Source organism: Symphodus melops (genome assembly GCF_947650265.1).
Source record: "Symphodus melops genome assembly, chromosome: 6".
Taxonomy (NCBI): domain Eukaryota; kingdom Metazoa; phylum Chordata; class Actinopteri; order Labriformes; family Labridae; genus Symphodus; species Symphodus melops.
In genome coordinates, this window is record NC_136696.1 from 7,483,361 (window position 1) to 7,502,600 (window position 19,240).

The 19,240-nt window shown below is 42.3% G+C and overlaps 1 protein-coding gene and 1 long non-coding RNA gene across 7 annotated transcripts in view; one reads left to right on the forward strand and one right to left on the reverse strand.

Annotated features, from left to right (window-relative positions):
* wt1a (WT1 transcription factor a) overlaps positions 1-19,240 on the forward strand; it is a 79,709-nt gene that overhangs the window by 53,419 nt on the left and 7,050 nt on the right. For all 6 annotated transcript variants that reach the window (XM_079345253.1, XM_079345255.1, XM_079345254.1 and 3 more), the window contains 2 exons: positions 16,331-16,430; positions 18,428-18,572. In XM_079345253.1, the coding sequence (XP_079201379.1) occupies positions 16,331-16,430; positions 18,428-18,572 (245 nt within the window). The remainder of the gene's footprint in view (positions 1-16,330; positions 16,431-18,427; positions 18,573-19,240) is intronic.
* The window catches only part of LOC306824879, an 88,088-nt gene that overhangs the window by 19,549 nt on the left and 49,299 nt on the right, over positions 1-19,240 (reverse strand). The window lies entirely within an intron of this gene.

Genomic DNA, 19,240 nt, shown 5'->3' on the forward strand with positions numbered 1-19,240 from the left:
GTCCAAGATTGTATCATTCTGTTAGGTAAAGTGACAAAGTCTATGTCTAGTCATATTGAATTATACATTATACCCTGGCTACTGCTAATGAGAATACTTAACATTAGTTTGATTTTCAAACTTGAATTTATCGGGCTGACATCCATTGTTCATCTCATTATGCATCAAAATAAACAGAATTTTCAACTATAGTTGTCCTGTCTTATATTTTTTTGTTTATGTTTTCCGCTTAATTGGTTATCTGGCTGATAGTACGTATTTTCACGGATTCATTCATCTTGATACATTTGTGGATATATCTTTTAATTGTGTCAACCATGTGAGAGTAATTCTTTTAGGTTTGTGAAGATGTACTACATAAATGTGTAAGAGATGTTATTACATTAGCAGCAGAGTTATATTTTATCCAGCGCCAAGTGTCTGTTGTTTTCTGAGAGTTTTAGCTCAACATAGATGTTTGACATTTGAGCCAAGGAGATGAGTTCTTCATGCCTTATACAGAGTCAAGTATTTGGGTCAAGATGTGGGCTGTCTGTCTAGCAGAATATAAGGAACACTGTGAAGAAGAATACTTTGCCAGTGATTGTGAGATCCTGGTCAGCATGCCAGTAACTGCAAGGTTCTGGTCATAAAGCATGTCTGAGCTATTGTCTGTTATGTTATTATGTTATTTGACCATGGCTAAATAAATCTAAGATGATCCACAAGTCTGTTTGATAATGTCCTCCTCATTCATTCAACACAGATATAGAAACCCCCACCTTACAGTGGCGTCACAAACTTATTCTACCTTACACTGGTCTTTAAAAGGAACGACAAAAACATTATCTGTGACTTATTTTAAAAAATAAACTTGAAAACCTGAACTTTAGCAGAACCTCAGGACAGATATTATTTTTGGTATGAGGCATGAACATGACAGTGAAATTCACAATATTTTAAAATTAACTTCATCATTGTTTTCTCTATTACAGAAAGTGCCCTCAGACTAGAAATCATCTGCAACTACTGACAACATGGAGCATTTCCCGTTCTCTCTTGATTTAGTTCTTTGTTGTATAATTGAAGTTCTTCCCTTCAATTATTCGAAAATCAAGAAGTCTTGAAAAAAGTAGCCCAAAATGCCAGACTGTTCAAGTCTTTAACTGATAGCTTGATAAAAGGGAAATTGACTTTCTTACGTATCTTGCTATGGCATCAAATCTTTTGTAATGACTTTTATCTGAGACAGATGTCTTAGCTGTTGACAGTTGGTCCTGACAAAATTGTTAGTTTAAGGCCCTATCATTTTTAGCTATAACTTAACTGATAAATTCTTTAAAGGGATCTTCACCCATTTGTGGGTCATGGCTTTGTATCATTATAAACTTGGTAGTATTGTTGAATGGTCCTGCATCCAGCCCTCAATTTGTCCTAAGATGAGAAAAACGGAGCCAACAATGTGGTTAGCAATATGCTCAGGAGGAACTATAATTCGCTATATTGATGTTTATTTGTATTGCCAATATATTTATCTTTAATTAAAAGTTCAAATTCACGTTGGTTTTTCTTTACCTTTTGGTATTTAGTGTTGCTCCAAGTACTGTATAAAGAAAGTTATTTACATTACTAAGCTACTCTTGCCTTAGATGACATAAGACAGCAGAATAACAATTTCACTACAGTTGGTGAAGTATCCCGTAATTTTTTACTTTTGAATACCTTAGTACAAGGCATGTATTAAATAATTGAAGTGATACTGTAGATGTGTAATCATGCAAATCACAAGTCAAAACAGCGCTAAATCTGACTGAATTATAAAAGGTACAAGTAGGCAAATGAAAAGCCATTGGGAGCCAAAAGAGCTGGCTCTTCTTGATGAGTTTAGCTAAATAATCTGGCTCACTAAACAGAACCTTAATTCCCATCACTATTATTAACCATGTGAAAAGTAAGCGGAGGGGTGGCATGGGGTTGCACAACCTGAATAATGCCTTACCACCCCAAAATGTGTGACTTGTATAAAAAATGTTGAGAATAAAACTTCAATTTACGAGTGCAAGTGAATGCAGCACAGATGGTACTTCCCGCACCTTTCCGAACTCAAAGTTCCGGGCTCACTTTAAGAGAAAAGTGCCACGGTGGTTCTTCCTGTGGACAAACTTATCGATGGCATTAGGGATGAAGTCCTGTAGCTGCTGAATCAACTGGCTTTATATGGAGAGCATGGCCAAAGCATTGAGTCCCATGGTGTTGCGGATGAAAGTTTTCATCCTCTTCAGGGTGGAAAAGTTCCTCTCTGCCTCAGCTGTTGTCATATGTCTAGTTATAACAATTTTAAGCAGAGTGACTGTCTCGGACAAAGGCCTCCTTTAAGTTGTTCTCAAAAAAAGGAATTTTAACAGAGACAGGGCAGTCTTTAACCGTGTGAAGCTCAGTGTGACAACACAGAATAATCAGCTCAGACTTCAAACAGGCTTGTTCCCACCAGGCCACAGTTTCACACCACTACTTCAGATATTAGGAATGACAGGACAAATTTGGGAAATGTGGGAAATTTGTTCTGTCAACTTCTGTTCCATCTGAGAGATAACTGTGTTGCATGCCTCTTTAATCACTGGGGCTGTGTTGGTTATGCGCCAGCCTGCTCCATCTTGTATAGTGGTGGTCAATTCATCAATTCGCTGCCATATATTCTCAACATTGTCCATGAAACGGGTAAGAAACAGCTCACACCAGAGGCATCGATGTTCCGTTTTTGCAAAGTGCAGTACAAAACATCCACACCTGGCATAAGTAAACAACACCAGGATTGCAGCAAGGCTCGGTCCTGGAGTTTTCTTGAGAGTCCATAAGCCTCACTTAAAGTGGCCTGATCTCATCCTGCTTGTGTGCCTATATCCTCCATACAAGCCAGTGTGGTTCTCCCATATTGCATTCACTCCCATACTGCTTCCTGCTTTTGAAGTTCCACCACTTGGAATTTGTATCTATGTTGAGAGTGCTGCAACACGTTTTGGGGAGCCAGAGAAAAATGTGGAAAAAGCAGTTAAATCTGCAAAAAACACCTTCAGCACACTCATTCTCACTGAACAAAGTTGCTATACGGTCAGGTTAAGCTGGTGGGCGTAGCAGTGAACAAACTAGGCATGTGGGAATTTCTCTCTCATTAAAGTCTGTACACCACTGATCACATGTTGTGGCGATCCGCCAAGAGGAAATACCTTTTTCCTCTGGCTTGTGACGCGTTCCTCTATGGCCAATGAGCTTCCTAGTATAAAAGTGGTACGTAGACACCAAGATGGCGTAGTCCTTTCTTTTTCTTTATTTTGATTCAATGGCCGACACGCCAAAGATTCTAATGTGGGTTAAGCAGAGCGAGAGCTCACTCAGGGTTTTTTGTTGTTGTTGAAAGTGAAATCAAAGATTGACTCACACACAAGAGAGCCCGCTCTTGTTTTTTTTGTTGACTCAACCATTTTGGAAGAACTGTGAAAAGACATTAGCTTTTCAGTTATTTTTTGCTGGACTTGATACCTTGTGCACTTCATACATTTCTGTTATTCTCCATTTCATGTCTTTGTGTGAAATTCTTGTTTGTGTGTTATGTCTGGTTCTAAAAAATTAGATACCTTTGTTTGAAATAAATTTATATAGAAAACAACTGTGATTGTTGTCGATTGAGATACCGGCTGGCACCCCAACAAACCCCTTAAAACCGCTACAATGCGCACCATCATATGCCTAGGCGATTAGCTTATCTTGGAGTCTCAGTGGTCCACAAAGTTTAATAAATGTTATTATGCGATTAAGAATGTACCTGTTCTCCACCTGCTCAATGGCTCGCCTGTAAGCGCTGTTGTCAAATTGAACAGCGACATTGACTTTTTCGAGTAATCCCCGTTTCACCGCTCAGTCCGGGTGACTCCTGCTGTTCTCATATTTTCAGATCGTTCTAGAAAGATGTTTTAAATCTTTGAAACCCATCCTCGACCAAGTAACCTAACATCTTCGCTGAACAGCTAACAACAAAACAGAAGAGTGCCTTCTTCTCAGTGCTAACCATTATCCACTTTTTCTTGGAAAAGAACTCAACATTAAATCCGTGATTTGCTTTACTGGCAGTTTGGGTGTTGACAATATCCATCAGGTAGTATGCTCCAATGCGCTTTACCTCGAAATTCTCCTCAAATTTCTTCCTCTAATGAAAAGCCACTGCTTATAAGATCATGTTTGTTCCCCTTCAACATGACTATACATCCTGTTGTTAGCGTGCCTTTGTTTTTTTTTTTACATGGCAGGCTTGTACAGTATCTGATGAAGTCAGAGAGGTGCAGATGAAATCAGAGGAGAACCACCAAAAGAAGATGAAGAAAAGGAGATGACAGAGATTAGCAGCAGACGGTTCCAGTTAAAAAGTGCAGACACTGTGTATGCATGTTGCCTAGCCTATATTTAAAAATGTCTGAAATAGTAAACCTAATATCACAATAAACTAATAGCAACATAAAAGCTATACACTTATTCTCTTAAATTCCCTACTGAGGTACTAGACCCTCAGAAAGCATCACTTTAAATCCAAGAATTATTGATGCTAAGTGATACTTAACTGTATTGCACAAGTGTGTAAAAGAGCCTTTGTTTGCCCATAATAATAATGGTTACAACCCTTATCGGTACAATCAGGGACCCATAATAAGCCCACATGGGGCCGAGCTAGTTTGGGCCCCAGATGGGAGAAACCTGGGTTGCCCATGTGGGTCTAAGCTAGGACCTATGTAATGCCCACCTTGAGCCCATCTGGGCTTGGCCACCATGGAACCCCTGGACAAAATGAACCAGGAGCCAGTTGGGCTGCCCAGATGGGGCCCATTCACCAGCCCATATCTGACCCACATGGGCCCCGCATGGGTGTGTTGACAGGGTCTACTCCCCACCTACTGCCCATGTGGGGCCCAACAACGAAGCCCAAAGCCCAACCAGCCCATGCCCATATATGGGCCCCAACTGTACGTGTTTGCTGGGCAGGAAGTTGCAGAGCCACCTCTTCACCCAGGGACACCCTTGATGAAAGCCCCAAGGCTGTTTTCATCACATAGACCTGTCTTCATTGGAATGTGGAATATGAGGACGCTTCGGGAGACAGGGCGATGTGCACAAGCAGCGAGGGAGATGAACAGGTAAAACTTCACACTTCTTGGCATTTGCGAAGTCCACTGGAACGGCCACAGAGAGATCAAGCTACAGACAGAAGAGACATTGCTCTACTCTGGCAAAGAGAACAGAGAGGATCACCATGAAGCCGGAGTAGGCCTCCTGCTGTCCAAGAAAGCAGCCAAGAGCCTGTTGGAATGGGAGCCTGTGTCAGACCGCATAATTACTGCACGGTTTGAGTCACGCTTCTAGAAGGTGTCCCTTGCCATGTGCTATGCCTCTACCAACACTGCGTAGGAGGAAGACAAGGACAAGTTCTAAGCTCAGCTCCAGTCAGTGGTGGACAAGATTCCGAGACAGGTCATGTTCATCCTTATAGGGGACATGAACGCCAAGGTTAAGACGGAGAACACAGCCGAGAACACAGAGAGCGGGAGGTGACATGAACGAAAACGGAGAGATGCTTGCAGGCTTTTGCACTACCAACAGCTTTGTGATTGGAGGCACTCTTTTCCCACACCAGCGTTGCCACAAAGCCACCTGGGTATCCCTCGACCACCAGACAGAGAACCATATAGACCATGTCATGGTGAGACAATGCTACTGGAGCTCTCTGGAAGATGTGAGAGCAAGACATGGTGTGGACATTGAGTCAGACAATTACCAAGGTCAAGATGCAACTGTCTGCAAGAAAGAAACTGAAGCAACAGGACACAAAACAGACATTTCAGATCTACTCCGCAACCGCTTCCAAGTGCTACAGACAAGAGATTCAAACAGTGGAGCACACAAGGACAACCCTCAAAGAGGCTATTGTGGGAGCCTGCATGGATCTTCTGGGTCAACCACAGAGTAGGCTAACAGAAAGTCATGGATCAGTGACGAGACTTGGCAGAAAGTGGCGAAGAGAAAGCTGGCAAAACAAGACCTGTCCCAGGCAAAGACACATCAACAGAAACAGCGAGTGGCGGCAGCCAGACACACCACACTTGCGCAAGAATCAACAGTATCGCAGAGGAGGCAGCCAGCAAGGGAGACCTCAAGACTGCTCCACCAGACTCCTCAGTGGGAGACGCAGCAACCCCAACAGACCTGTGAGAGACAAGGAAGGGAAACTCCTCACCACCCTTGATCAACTAGCGAGGTGGAAGGAACACTTCCAAGGGCTTCTGAATCGACCACCACCAGTAGACCTGGTAGCTGGATCCACTTCACATCAGCATCAGAGAAATCACAGAAATTCACATGGCCCTCAGCAGATTGAAGAACAGCAAGGCTGCTGGCATTGATAACATCCCTGCAGAAGCCTTGAAGGAAGGGGGAGTGACATCATAGCCCAACCACACCATCAACCTGATGTGGACAATAGAGGAGATGCTGACTGATTGGAAGAAGGGCCTACTCCCAGCAAACACGTACAGTTGGGGCCCATATGGGCCTCACTTAGGCTGGTTGGGCTTTGGATGGGCATGGGCTTAGAGTGGGCTTTGTTGTTGGGCCCCACATGGGCAGTAGGTGGGAAGTAGACCCTGTCAACACACCCATGCGGGGCCCATTTGGAAACTCGGGCTTTCATTAATGGATGTCTCCGGCAGATCCTCCACAGGTTCGACAGAGTGCCAAACACCAGCCTGTGGATGAAGGCAAACCAACAGCCAATGGACGTCCAAGTCAGGTGGAGAAAGTGGCGATGAGTGGGACTAACTAACTAACATCTGGGACTGTCCTGTAGCTCTGACGCTTTGTCAGACCCTTAAATTTTAATTTTCAATTATTTCTGCCACCCTTTAAAATTTCTATGCCACCCCATGGATTTTTCTCTAGATCTGCCCCTGGAGGAGACCATCTGGTCGACTTGCTGGGATATGGAGATAGTATAGGATGAAGTATTTATAAGAGGTGACCTGGTTTGGCCTAGAGCAATTTGAGTTCAGCCTAGTGGGGGAATTGGGAGGAGGGACAATCATGCTTCGGTACTGTACTGGGCAACTGTGTGAATCCCCCCTTAAAGATAGAGTTGGTAGTCCTCTCATCCAAATATCTGTGGTTTGATCCCAGGCTTCTGAAATCATTGGGCTGTTTCTTTGTCTGAAGTAATAAACTAGATCTTGATTAGCATGTTTAAATCTTATGTTTAATGAATGTGTAGGAAAGGGTAAATAGACGAAATGATAAGTTATTTGAGTTAATTGGTGGAGTTAATAGACACTATTTTTATATTTAGGGACCGAAGCACTGACCAGTGCGAAGGACCCTATTGAAACCCAAATGATTATTTAGGGACCGAAACACTGACCAGTGCGAAGGACCCTATTGTTTTTCAAATGATTTTTTAGGGACCGAAGCACTGACCAGTGCGAAGGACCCTATTGTTTTTCAAATGATTATTAGGGACCGAAACACTGACCAGTGCGAAGGACCCTATTGTAACCCAAATGATTATTTTTAGGGACCGAAGCACTGACCAGTGCGAAGGACCCTATTGAAACCCTAATGATTATTAGGGACCGAAGCACTGACCAGTGCGAAGGACCCTATTGAAACCCTAATGATTATTAGGGACCGAAGCACTGACCAGTGCGAAGGACCCTATTGTAACCCTAATGATTATTAGGGGCCGAAGCACTGACCAGTGCGAAGGACCCTATTGTAACCCTAATGATTAGGGACCGAAGCACTGACCAGTGCGAAGGACCCTCTTGTTTTTCATATGATTATTAGGGACCGAAGCACTGACCAGTGCGAAGGACCCTATTGTAACCCTAATGATTATTTTTAGGGACCGAAGCACTGACCAGTGCGAAGGACCCTATTGTTTTTCAAATGATTATTTTTTTTTTTTTCTTCCGTCGCGTTGGAGCCATTTTTGACGGCTTGAACGTGAATGAAAACTCATCAAAATCTCCAACTTCATCGGGTCTGGTGAAAAATTTGATATTCTCGTCATTTCGTAACAAAAATGCGCACAATGACTCAGTGGCGCCCCCTTCAAATTTTCAAAAGGGCCTCCTCATTGAGGTTTTTTCATTGTACGTGCACGACAATTTTTAGGCACATTAAGCATGCGAGATCTCACATAAAATCCTCTTACGCCCATAGTCAAAACCAAACAGGAAGTCCGTCATATTTTTTTTCAATGGCGAAAATTCGTGTTTCACAGGTTAGCTATTTGAACGAACTCCTCCAAAAGTGTTTATCCGATGGACACAATGAGAATGTCAGTGTGTTCTCGACATGTTGAAGATCTCTCGTTGTGCTCTGCACGTTATTTCCTCAAAAGGCGTGGTCATACGGACGCGTTGTTCGTCACAAACAGGAAGTAGTTTGTTATGGGCCTTAATATAGTCATACACTCACCAACCATCAGACACATGATCCCAGTGGAAAAATAAAGCTATACATGCTGGCATAAAAAGTGGGCGTGGCTAAATCACTCAGTGGCGCCCCCTTGAAATTTTCAAAAAGCCCTCCCCATTTAGGTTTTATGGCCCTACAAGCATGAATTTTTTTATGCTTATTGCGCATGTCCGGTCCTACATAAAATCCTCTTACACCCATAGTCATAACCAAACAGGAAGTCCGCCATATTTTTTTGAATGCAAGAAAAATGGCTGAAATTCCTTTTTCACAGGTTAGCTATTTGCACGAACTCCTCCAAAAGCGTTTATCCGATCATTGTAAACTCAATGTCAGTCTGTTCTAGACATATTGAAGATCTCTCGTTGTACTCCGCATGTTATTTCGTTAAAGGGCGTGGCCATGGCGTACCATCACATTTTGATGTCTCTGTGCACCCCTATTTTACCTTTCTGAAAGGCCTCCCCATAGAGGTTTTTTCTTTTACATGCATGACAATTTTTTTGTGCATTCATAATGTCAGGACCTACAATAAATCCTCTTACACCCATAGTCAAAACTAAACAGGAAATTCGCCATATTTTTTTTTAATGGCGAAAATTCTCGTTTTAAAGGTTACCTATTTGAACGAACTCCTATAAAAGCGTTTATTTGATTGACAAAAAGTCAGTGTTTGTGTGATCTTGACATGTTGAAGATCTCTCGTTGTGCTCCGCACGTTATTTCGTCAAAGGGCGTGGTCATACGGACTTGATGTTCGTCACAAACAGGAAGTAGTTTGTTACAGTGTTTAATATAGGCGTAGAGTCATCAACCATAACACACATGATCCCAGTAGAAAAATTTAACTTGTTATGTTGTTATAATATGTGGGCGTGGCTAAATGACTCAGTGGCGCCCCCATGAAATTGTAAAAATGGCCTCCCCATAGGGGTTTCTTTGTCCTACATGTATAAAAATTTTTATGCTCATTGGGCATGTCAGGAGCTACATAAAATCCTCTTACACCCATGGTCATAACCAAACAAGAAGTCCGCCATATTTTTTTTTGAATGGTTCAAATTCACGTTTCACAGGTTAGCTATTTGAACGAACTCCTCCAAAAGCGTTTATCCGATCATCGTAAACTCAATCTTAGTGTGTTCTAGACATGTTGTAGATCTCTCGTTGTGCTCTGCACTTTATTTCCTCAAAGGGCGTGGTCATACGGACGCGTTGTTCGTCACAAACAGGAAGTAGTTTGTAACGGGCCTTAATATAGTCATACATTCATCAAACATCACACACATGATCCCAGTGGAAAAATAAAACTAAACATGTTGGCATTAAAAGTGGGCGTGGCTAAATGACTCAGTGGCGCCCCCTTGAAATTTTCAAAAAGGCCTCCCTATAGAGGTTTTTTTGGCCTACGTGCATGAAATTTTTTATGCTCATTGGGCATGTCAGGAGATACATAAAAGCCTCTTACACCCATGGTCATAACCAAACAGGAAGTTTGCCATATTTTTTTTAATGCAAGAAAATGGCTGAAATTCCTTTTTCACAGGTTAACTATTTGAACGAACTCCTACAACAGCGTTTATCCAATCAGTGTGTCAGTGTGTTCTGGATATGTTGAAGATCTCTCGTTGTGCTCCACACGTTATTTCGTCAAAGGGCGTGGCCACGGCGTACCATCAAACTTTGATGTCTCGGCACACTCCAATTTTTTAACCTTCAATGAATGTAAGGCCTGCTGCTTGGCCACGTGTCGCGGCTGCACTCCCGCGGTCGCACTCTCGCGGTCGCGACACGCGCCGACATGCGTGGGGTGCTTCGGTCCCTTCATCACCGCTTGCGGTTTTAATTTTTTTTTTTTTTTTTTTGTTCCGCCTCTTTGGAGCCATTTTTGACGGCTTGAACGTGAATGAAAACTCATCAAAATCTCCAATGTCATCGGGTCTGGCGAAAAATTTGATATTCTCGTCATTTCAAAAAAAAAATTCGCAAAATGACTCAATGGCGCCCCCTTCAAATTTTCAAAAGGGCCTCCCCATTGAGGTTTTTTCATCGTACGTGCACGACAATTTTTATGCACATTAAGCATGCGAGATCTCACATAAAATCCTCTTACACCCATAGTCAAAACCAAACAGGAAGTCCGCCATATTTTTTTCAATGGCGAAAATTCGCGTTTCACAGGATAGCTATTTGAACGAACTCCTCCAAAAGCGTTTATCCCATTGATACAATGAGATTGTCAGTGTGTTCTCGACATGTTGAAGATCTCTCGTTGTGCTCTGCACGTTATTTCCTCAAAGGGCGTGGTCATACGGACGCGTTGTTCGTCACAAACAGGAAGTAGTTTGTTACGAGCCTTAATATAGTCATACATTCATCAAACATCATACACAAGATCCCAGTGGAAAAATAAAACTAGACATGTTGGCATAAAAAGTGGGCGTGGCTAATTCACTCAGTGGCGCCCCCTTGAAATTTTCAAAAAGTCCTCCCCATTGAGGTTTTTTTGTCCTACATACACGAATGTTTTTATGCTCATTGGGCATGTCAGGACCTACATAAAATCCTCTTACACCTATAGTCATAACCAAACAGGAAGTCCGCCATATTTTTTTGAATGCAACAAAAATGGCCGAAATTCCTTTTTCACAGGTTAGCTATTTGAACGAACTCCTCCAACAGCGTTTATCCGATCATCGTAAACTCAGTGTCAGTGTATTCTAGCCATGTTGAAGATCTCTCGTTGTGCTCCGCACGTTATTTCGTTTAAGGGCGTGGCCATGGCGTACCATCAAACATTGATGTCTCGGCGCACCCCTATTTTACCTTTCTGAAAGGCCTCCCCATAGAGGTTTTTTTCTTTTACATGCATGACAATTTCTTTGTACATTCATAATGTCAGTACCTACAATAAATCCTCTTACACCCATAGTCAAAACTAAACAGGAAATCCGCCATATTTTTTTTTAATGGCGAAAATTCTCATTTTAAAGGTTACCTATTTGAACGAACTCCTCCAAAAGCCTTTATCTGATTGACACAACGTCAAAGTCTGTGTGATCTTGACATGTTGAAGATCTCTCGTTGTGCTCCGCACGTTATTTCCTCAAAGGTCGTGGTCATACGGACGCGTTGTTCGTCACAAACAGGAAGTAGTTTGTTACGAGCCTTAATATAGTCACACATTCATCAAACATCACACACATGATCCCAGTGGGGAAAAAAAACTAGACATCTTGGCACAAAAAGTGGGCGTGGCTATATGACTCAGTGGCGCCCCCTTGAAATTTTCAAAAAGGCCTCCCCATTGAGGTTTTCTTGTCCTACATACACAATTTTTTTTATGCTCATTGGGCATGTCAGGAGCTACATAAAATCCTCTTATACACATTGTCATAACCAAACATGAAGTCCGCCATATTTTTTTTGCATGGCTGAAATTCGCGGATCACAGGTTAGCTATTTGAACGAACTCCTCCCAAAGCGTTTATCCGATCATCGTAAACTCAGTGTCAGTGTGTTCTGGACATGTTGAAGATCTCTCGTTGTGCTCCGCACGTTATTTCGTTCAAGGGCGTGGCCACGGCGTACCATCAAACTTTGATGTCTCGGCACACTCCAATTTCTAAACCTTCGATGACTGTAAGGCCTACTGCTTGGCCACGTGTCGCGGCTGCACTCCCGCGGTCACACTCTCGCGGTCGCGACACGCGCCGACATGCGCGGGGTGCTTCGGTCCCTTCATCACCGCTTGCGGTTTTAATTAGGGACCGAAGCACTGACCAGTGCGAAGGACCCTATTGTTCTTCAAATGATTTTTTTTTTTTTTCTTTTTCGGTCCGTCAGTTTGACCCCACTTTTGACGGCTTGAACGTGAATGAAAACTCATCAAAATCTCCAACTTCATCGGGTCTGATGAAAAATGTGATATTTTCGCCATTTCGTCATAAAAATTGGCAAAATGACTCAGTGGCGCCCCCTTCAAATTTTCAAAAGGGCCTCCCCATTGAGGTTTTTTCATCGTACGTGCACAACAATTTTTAGGCACATTAAGCATGCGAGATCTCACATAAAATCCTCTTACGCCCATAGTCAAAACCAAACAGGAAGTCCGCCATATTTTTTTTCAATGGCGAAAATTCGCGTTTCACAGGTTAGCTATTTGAACGAACTCCTCCAAAAGCGTTTATCCCATTGATACAATGAGATTGTCAGTGTGTTCTCGACATGTTGAAGATCTCTCGTTGTGCTCTGCACGTTATTTCCTCAAAGGGCGTGGTCATACGGACGCGTTGTTCGTCACAAACAGGAAGTAGTTTGTTATGGGTCTTAATATAGGTGTAGAGTCACCAAACATCAGACACATGATCCCTGTAGAAGAATTAAACTTGTCATGTTTTTATAAGAAGTGGGCGTGGCTAAATGACTCAGTGGCGCCCCCATGAAATCTTAAAAATGGCCTCCCCATAGAGGTTTCTTTGTCCTACATGCATGAATTTTTTTATGCTCATTAAGCATGTCAGGAGCTACATAAAATCCTCTCAAACCCATCGTCATAACCAAACAGGAAGTCCGCCATATTTTTTTGAATGCAACAAAAATGGCCGAAATTCCTTTTTCACAGGTTAGCTATTTGAACGAACTCCTCCAACAGCGTTTATCCGATCATCGTAAACTCAGTATCATTGTATTGTAGACATGTTGAAGATCTCTCGTTGTGCTCCGCACGTTATTTCATTTAAGGGCGTGGCCATGGCGTACCATCAAACATTGATGTCTCGGCGCACCCCTATTTTTCCTTTCTGAAAGGCCTCCCCATAGAGGTTTTTTTCTCTGACATGCATGACAATTTTTTTGCATGTTAATGGTGTCAGGAACTAAAATAAATCCTCTTGCACACATAGTCAAAACTAAAAAGGAAGTTCGCCATATTTTTTTTTAATGGCGAAAATTCGCCTTTTAAAGGTTACCTATTTGAACGAACTCCTATAAAAGGGTTTATCCGATTGACAAAAAGTCAGTGTCTGTGTGATCTTGACATGTTGAAGATCTCTCGTTGTGCTCTGCACGTTATTTTGTTAAAGGGCGTGGTCGTACGTACGCGTTGTTCGTCACAAACAGGAAGTAGTTTGTTATGGGTCTTAATATAGGTGTAGAGTCACCAAACATCAGACACATGATCCCTGTAGAAAAATGTAACTTGTCATGTTCTTATGATAAGTGGGCGTGGCTAAATGACTCAGTGGCGCCCCCATGAAATCTTAAAAATGGCCTCCCCATAGAGGTTTCTTTGTCCTACATGCTTGGGATTTTTTATGCTCATTGGGCATGTCAGAAGCTACATAAAATCGTCTTACACCCATGGTCAAAACCCAACAGGAAGTCCACCATATTTTTTTTGAATGGCTGAAATTCGTGGTTTACAGGTTAGCTATCTGAACGAACTCCTCCAAAAGCGTTTATCCGATCATCGCAAACTCAATCTTACTGTGTTCTAGACATGTTGAAGATCTCTCGTTGTGCTCTGCACGTTATTTCGGCAAGGGGCGTGGCCACGGCGTACCATCAAACTTTGATGTCTTGGTGCACTCCTATTTTTTAACCTTCGATGACTGTAAGGCCTGCTGCTTGGCCTCATGTCACAGCTGCACTCCCGCGGTCGCACTCTCGCGGTCGCGACACGCGCCGACATGCACGCAGTGCTTCGGTCCCTTCATCACCGCTTGCGGTTTTAATTATTAGGGACCGAAGCACTGACCGAGCACTGAGCACTGAAGGATCCTATTGAAACCCAAATGATTTTTTTTTTTTTTTTGTTCCGCCTCTTTGGAGCCACTTTTCACGGCTTGAACGTGAATGAAAACTCATCAAAATCTCTAATGTCATCGGGTCTGGCGAAAAATTTGATATTCTCGTCATTTCGTAAAAAAAATTAGCAAAATGACTCAGTGGCGCCCCCTTCAAATTTTCAAAAGGGCCTCCGCATTGAGGTTTTTTCATCGTATGTGCACGACAGTTTTTAGGCACATTCAGCATGCAAGATCTCACATAAAATCCTCTTACACTCATACTCAAAACCAAAGAGGAAGTCCGCCATATTTTTTTTCAATGGCGAAAATTCGCGTTTCACAGGTTAGCTATTTGAACGAACTCCTCCAAAAGCGTTTATCCCATTGACACAATGAGATTGTCAGTGTGTTCTCGACATGTTGAAGATCTCTCGTTGTTCTCTGCACATTATTTCCTCAAAGGGCGTGGTCATACGGACGCGTTGTTCGTCACAAACAGGAAGTAGTTTGTAACGGGCCTCAATATAGTCATACATTCATCAAACATCACACACATGATCCCAGTGGAAAAATAAAACTAGACATGTTGGCATAAAAAGTGGGCGTGGCTATATGACTCAGTGGCGCCCCCTTGAAATTTTCAAAAAGGCCTCCCCATTGAGGTTTTCTTGTCCTACATACACAATTTTTTTTAATGCTCATTGGGCATGTCAGGAGCTACATAAAATCCTCTTACACACATTGTCATAACCAAACAGGAAGTCCGCCATATGTTTTTGAATTTAATAAAAACTGCTAAAATTCCTCTTTCACAGGTTAGCTATTTGAACGAACTTGTACAACAGCGTTTATCCGATCATCGTAAACTCAGTGTCAGTGTATTCTAGACATGTTGAAGATCTCTCGTTGTGCTCCGCACGTTATTTCGTTTAAGGGCGTGGCCATGGTGTACCATCAAACATTGATGTCTCGGCGCACCCCTATTTTACCTTTCTGAAAGGCCTCCCCATAGAGGTTTTTTTTCTTTTACATGCATGACAATTTTTTTGTACATTCATAATGTCAGGACCTACAAAAAATCCTCTTGCACCTATAGTCAATACTAAACAGGAAGCCCGCCATATTTTTTTTTAATGGCGAAAATTCGCCTTTCACAGGTTAGCTATTTGAACGAACTCCTCCAAAAGAAATTATCCAATTGACACAATGAGAATGTCAGTGTGTTCTAGACATGTTGAAGATCTCTTGTTGTGCTCTGCACGTTATTTCGTCAAAGGGCGTGGTCATATGGACGTGTTGTTCTTCACAAACAGGAAGTAGTTTGTTACGGGCCTCAATATAGTCATACATTCATCAAACATCACACACAAGATCCCAGTAGAAAAATTAAAATTGTCATGTTGTTATAATAAGGGGGCGTGGCTAAATGACTCAGTGGCGCCCCCTTGAAATCTTAAAAATGGCCTCCCTATAGAGGTTTCTTTGTCCTACATGCTTCAAATTTTTTATGCTCATTGGGCATGTCAGGAGCTACATAAAATCCTCTTACACCCATCATCATAACCAAACAGGAAGTCCGCCATATTTTTTTTGATCGGTTGAAATTCGCGGTTTACAGTTTAGCTATCTGAACGAACTCCTCCAAAAGCGTTTATCCGATCATCGCAAACTCAATCTTAGTGTGTTCTAGACATGTTGAAGATCTCTCGTTGTGCTATGCACGTTATTTCGTCAAGGGGCGTGGCCACGGCGTACCATCAAACTTTGATGTCTCGGCGCGCTCCAATTTTTTAACCTTCGATGACTGTAAGGCCTGCTGCTTGGCCTCGTGTCGCGGCTGCACTCTTGCGGTCGCGACACGTGCCGACATGCGTGGGGTGCTTCGGTCCCTTCATCACCGCTTGCGGTTTTAATTTGATGTGTATTTTGATTCGTATTTCAATTCATGCATCTTTTTATCTGGTGTAAAGTTTAAAAAACGTTTGTATTTGATTTACCTTTAACTTTTTGTATAATGTAAACCAATCTCTCTCTCTATTTTGTGTTGAAAGCCATGCCACGGGCTACGACAGTGACCCCAGCACCCCCATGGTGTACAGCTGCAGCACACAGTACCGCATACACACACATGGAGTCTTCAGAGGCATACAGGTAGGTATTACTCATACCTAAATATCTCCTATTCAAACATAAAGAAACTCTTGTCCTTATAACTTTAAAAGTACTATTTAACTATAAAAGTACATTTTAAAGCTGCATGATATGAGTTAACAGATTCAGTAGAAAACAGGGATTCAACAAACTGTTGAATGTTTGCCAAGCATGTTTGCCTAGTCAATAAATCCATTTTGTTTGTCTACATAAGCTAACTAGCAACACATGCCATTGACCACACTTTTGGAGGGGGTGAACTATATCCACCGTATATAAATCTGTGGTCAAATAATGCAGCTCTGCCACCTGGTCTGGTCTGAGTTGTCAGGGTTTGGGACAAATAAACGGCTACGTTTCTATATAATGGTGCTGCACTGGTCAAGATGCCATCTCTTCTAGCTTTCACCGACATCCTCTGCTGGTCTCCATCAACCCTGCTCCTTCTACAAGTGTGGCAGAAGACCACTGTTTCAATAAAAACTTTATTAAACTGTTCTCTCTGGTTGTAAGCACACAACACAAGCATCGCCTTTGGACTATTAAAGGACTTGAATCAGGATTGAAAAAAACAAACAAGATTTGTGTGCGAGAATTCCAAAACTGGAAAAATGCTGTTGCTTCTTTTGGAAACTGGAACCAGTAAATATCACATGGCTTCCTACAATGCAAATGTATCACAACAACCTATTGCATCCCAGCTTGCCATAAAATAAACAGCATGGACATGAAATGCTCCTAATGCTGGCCTTAAATCTACCGACTTTATAGGTGTGGCAAGGAGCACTAAGGCATGGTGTATAATGACTAAGAAACAAGTTTAGTTGACCCAACAACGCCACCTGGGAAATTTCACCCCAGGAAATATATAGACACCTTAATCAAGCAAAGGCAACATAGGTTCGACAACAAAATTAATACAGAGACATGGTTCCAAAGGAGAATGTAAATTTATTGAAAACTTAGACTGTTAGTATCTGTGAAGAGCAGGGTTTTAGTTATTGTGTTAATGAGGCAAATCAATCAATTTAGGAACATGTATAACAGTTACAATATACAATATAATTTATTTTATTTTAAAAACAACAATTACAATCAAAATGTAATTTAAAAGTAGCAAAATGGGAGTGGTGCCAGCAGAGGGAGGCAGTTTGTCTGAGTTTGTTTCCAAGGAGTGCAATTTACTTACCACTCGTGAATTCACAGTAAACGGCAATCATGGCAAACAGGTGCAAACTATTGCGTCACAGTGCTTTACCTAGAGTGCCTAGCCTCCACCAGCAGCCAGCAACCACTTCACTAAGGAGGGAAATAACAAAAGAATTAGTACCAGTTGGTTCAGTCTAAAAATACATGACAACTTAGCAGCACTTGGACACTTGACCAAAGAAAAGAGGCAAAACAGTCGCATTGGCAAAAAGGCAAAACAGCAGCCAATAAAAGGCCATATAATAACTCCTTTATTACATTGTCATAAATATGTAAAAAGCATCTGGCTTTAATCCACTTACCACCTAACTGGCTTGATTTTTACACAAATCAAACTGTAAGGTCTGCTGCTTGGCATCGTCTCGCTGTTGCACTCCCATGGTCGCACTCCTGCGGCTGCAACCCACCCTGACATGCATGGGGTGCTTCGGGCCCTTCATCACCGCTTGCAGTTTTAATATTGTGTTTAAAATTCGAAAAAATTGAAAATTCGATATGAGGCATGAAACAAAAGGAAGGGTTTAGCTAAGATCAATTATGTGGAAGGCCTAATGTCCAAGATGTGATTTTTATTTTTAACTTATTTTAATTCCTCACCTCGTGTCTGCCGCATGCAGCAGACTGTTGTGGGGGCTCATACAAGAAGATCTGCATTACTGGCTTAACTCTAAGCTCTATATCAGCCTGGGATCTTTCACTTTAATTGTCTAATACTTAAAGGATTTAATAATCAATGTCAAAGAAGAGTGGTTTTGCTTCATATAAAATATTTATGTGTGCTTGTGTAGGATATGCAGCGGGGACCCAGCCTACCTCAAGCCATAGTTCGGTCAGAGAGCAACGAGAAGCGTCCCTTTATGTGTGCCTACCCTGGATGCAACAAGCGCTACTTCAAGCTTTCTCATTTACAGATGCACAGTCGCAAACACACAGGTGAAACCAAGGAAAATAAAGAGATATGCTAATATTGACCTTGGTACTTGATCTGACTCAGTACTTCTATCAATGTGTTTGGCACCTGCATGTCCAACAGAGACCAGGCAACTCTCCCCAGTAGCCCTGTTTCCACACAGCAGTCCGGTACTTATCAGTACAGTTTGGTTCGATAAAGCCTGATCCCGTTTGCGTTTCCACAGCCACCCGTGCCCTATTTGGTAGGTGGCGTGTAAAGGATGATGATGATAGCCGCTACGTAAATAGCGCCATATGATAGCAGCTAACCACTAACCGCTAACTGATAAATTCAACAAAGGAGAAAAACCCTACAAAAACAAAACCTACACTGGGAGACATCCAGCAGTTCATCCACTTTGTCACTGGCCTGTGGATCTTTATTACAAAACTCAATCAAGCTTGGTTTCAGACAAGGCTGTGTTGGGGTCCAGCCAGAATGACAAAGCTCAGGCTGTGTCGTTTGGAGAACTACAACAAAAGACTCTTTATCCCAGCATGCCTTGCAGGTACTCCCAGAATGCTTTGCCACACCTAACACATAGGTGTGAAGTCTGGGAGGTATAAAGCCAGCCATGCTTCATTGTTCTGCCTCTTTCAAACGTCGTCTGGCGACGTCCGGGGATACCCAACTCTGTTCCTGTTTCCAG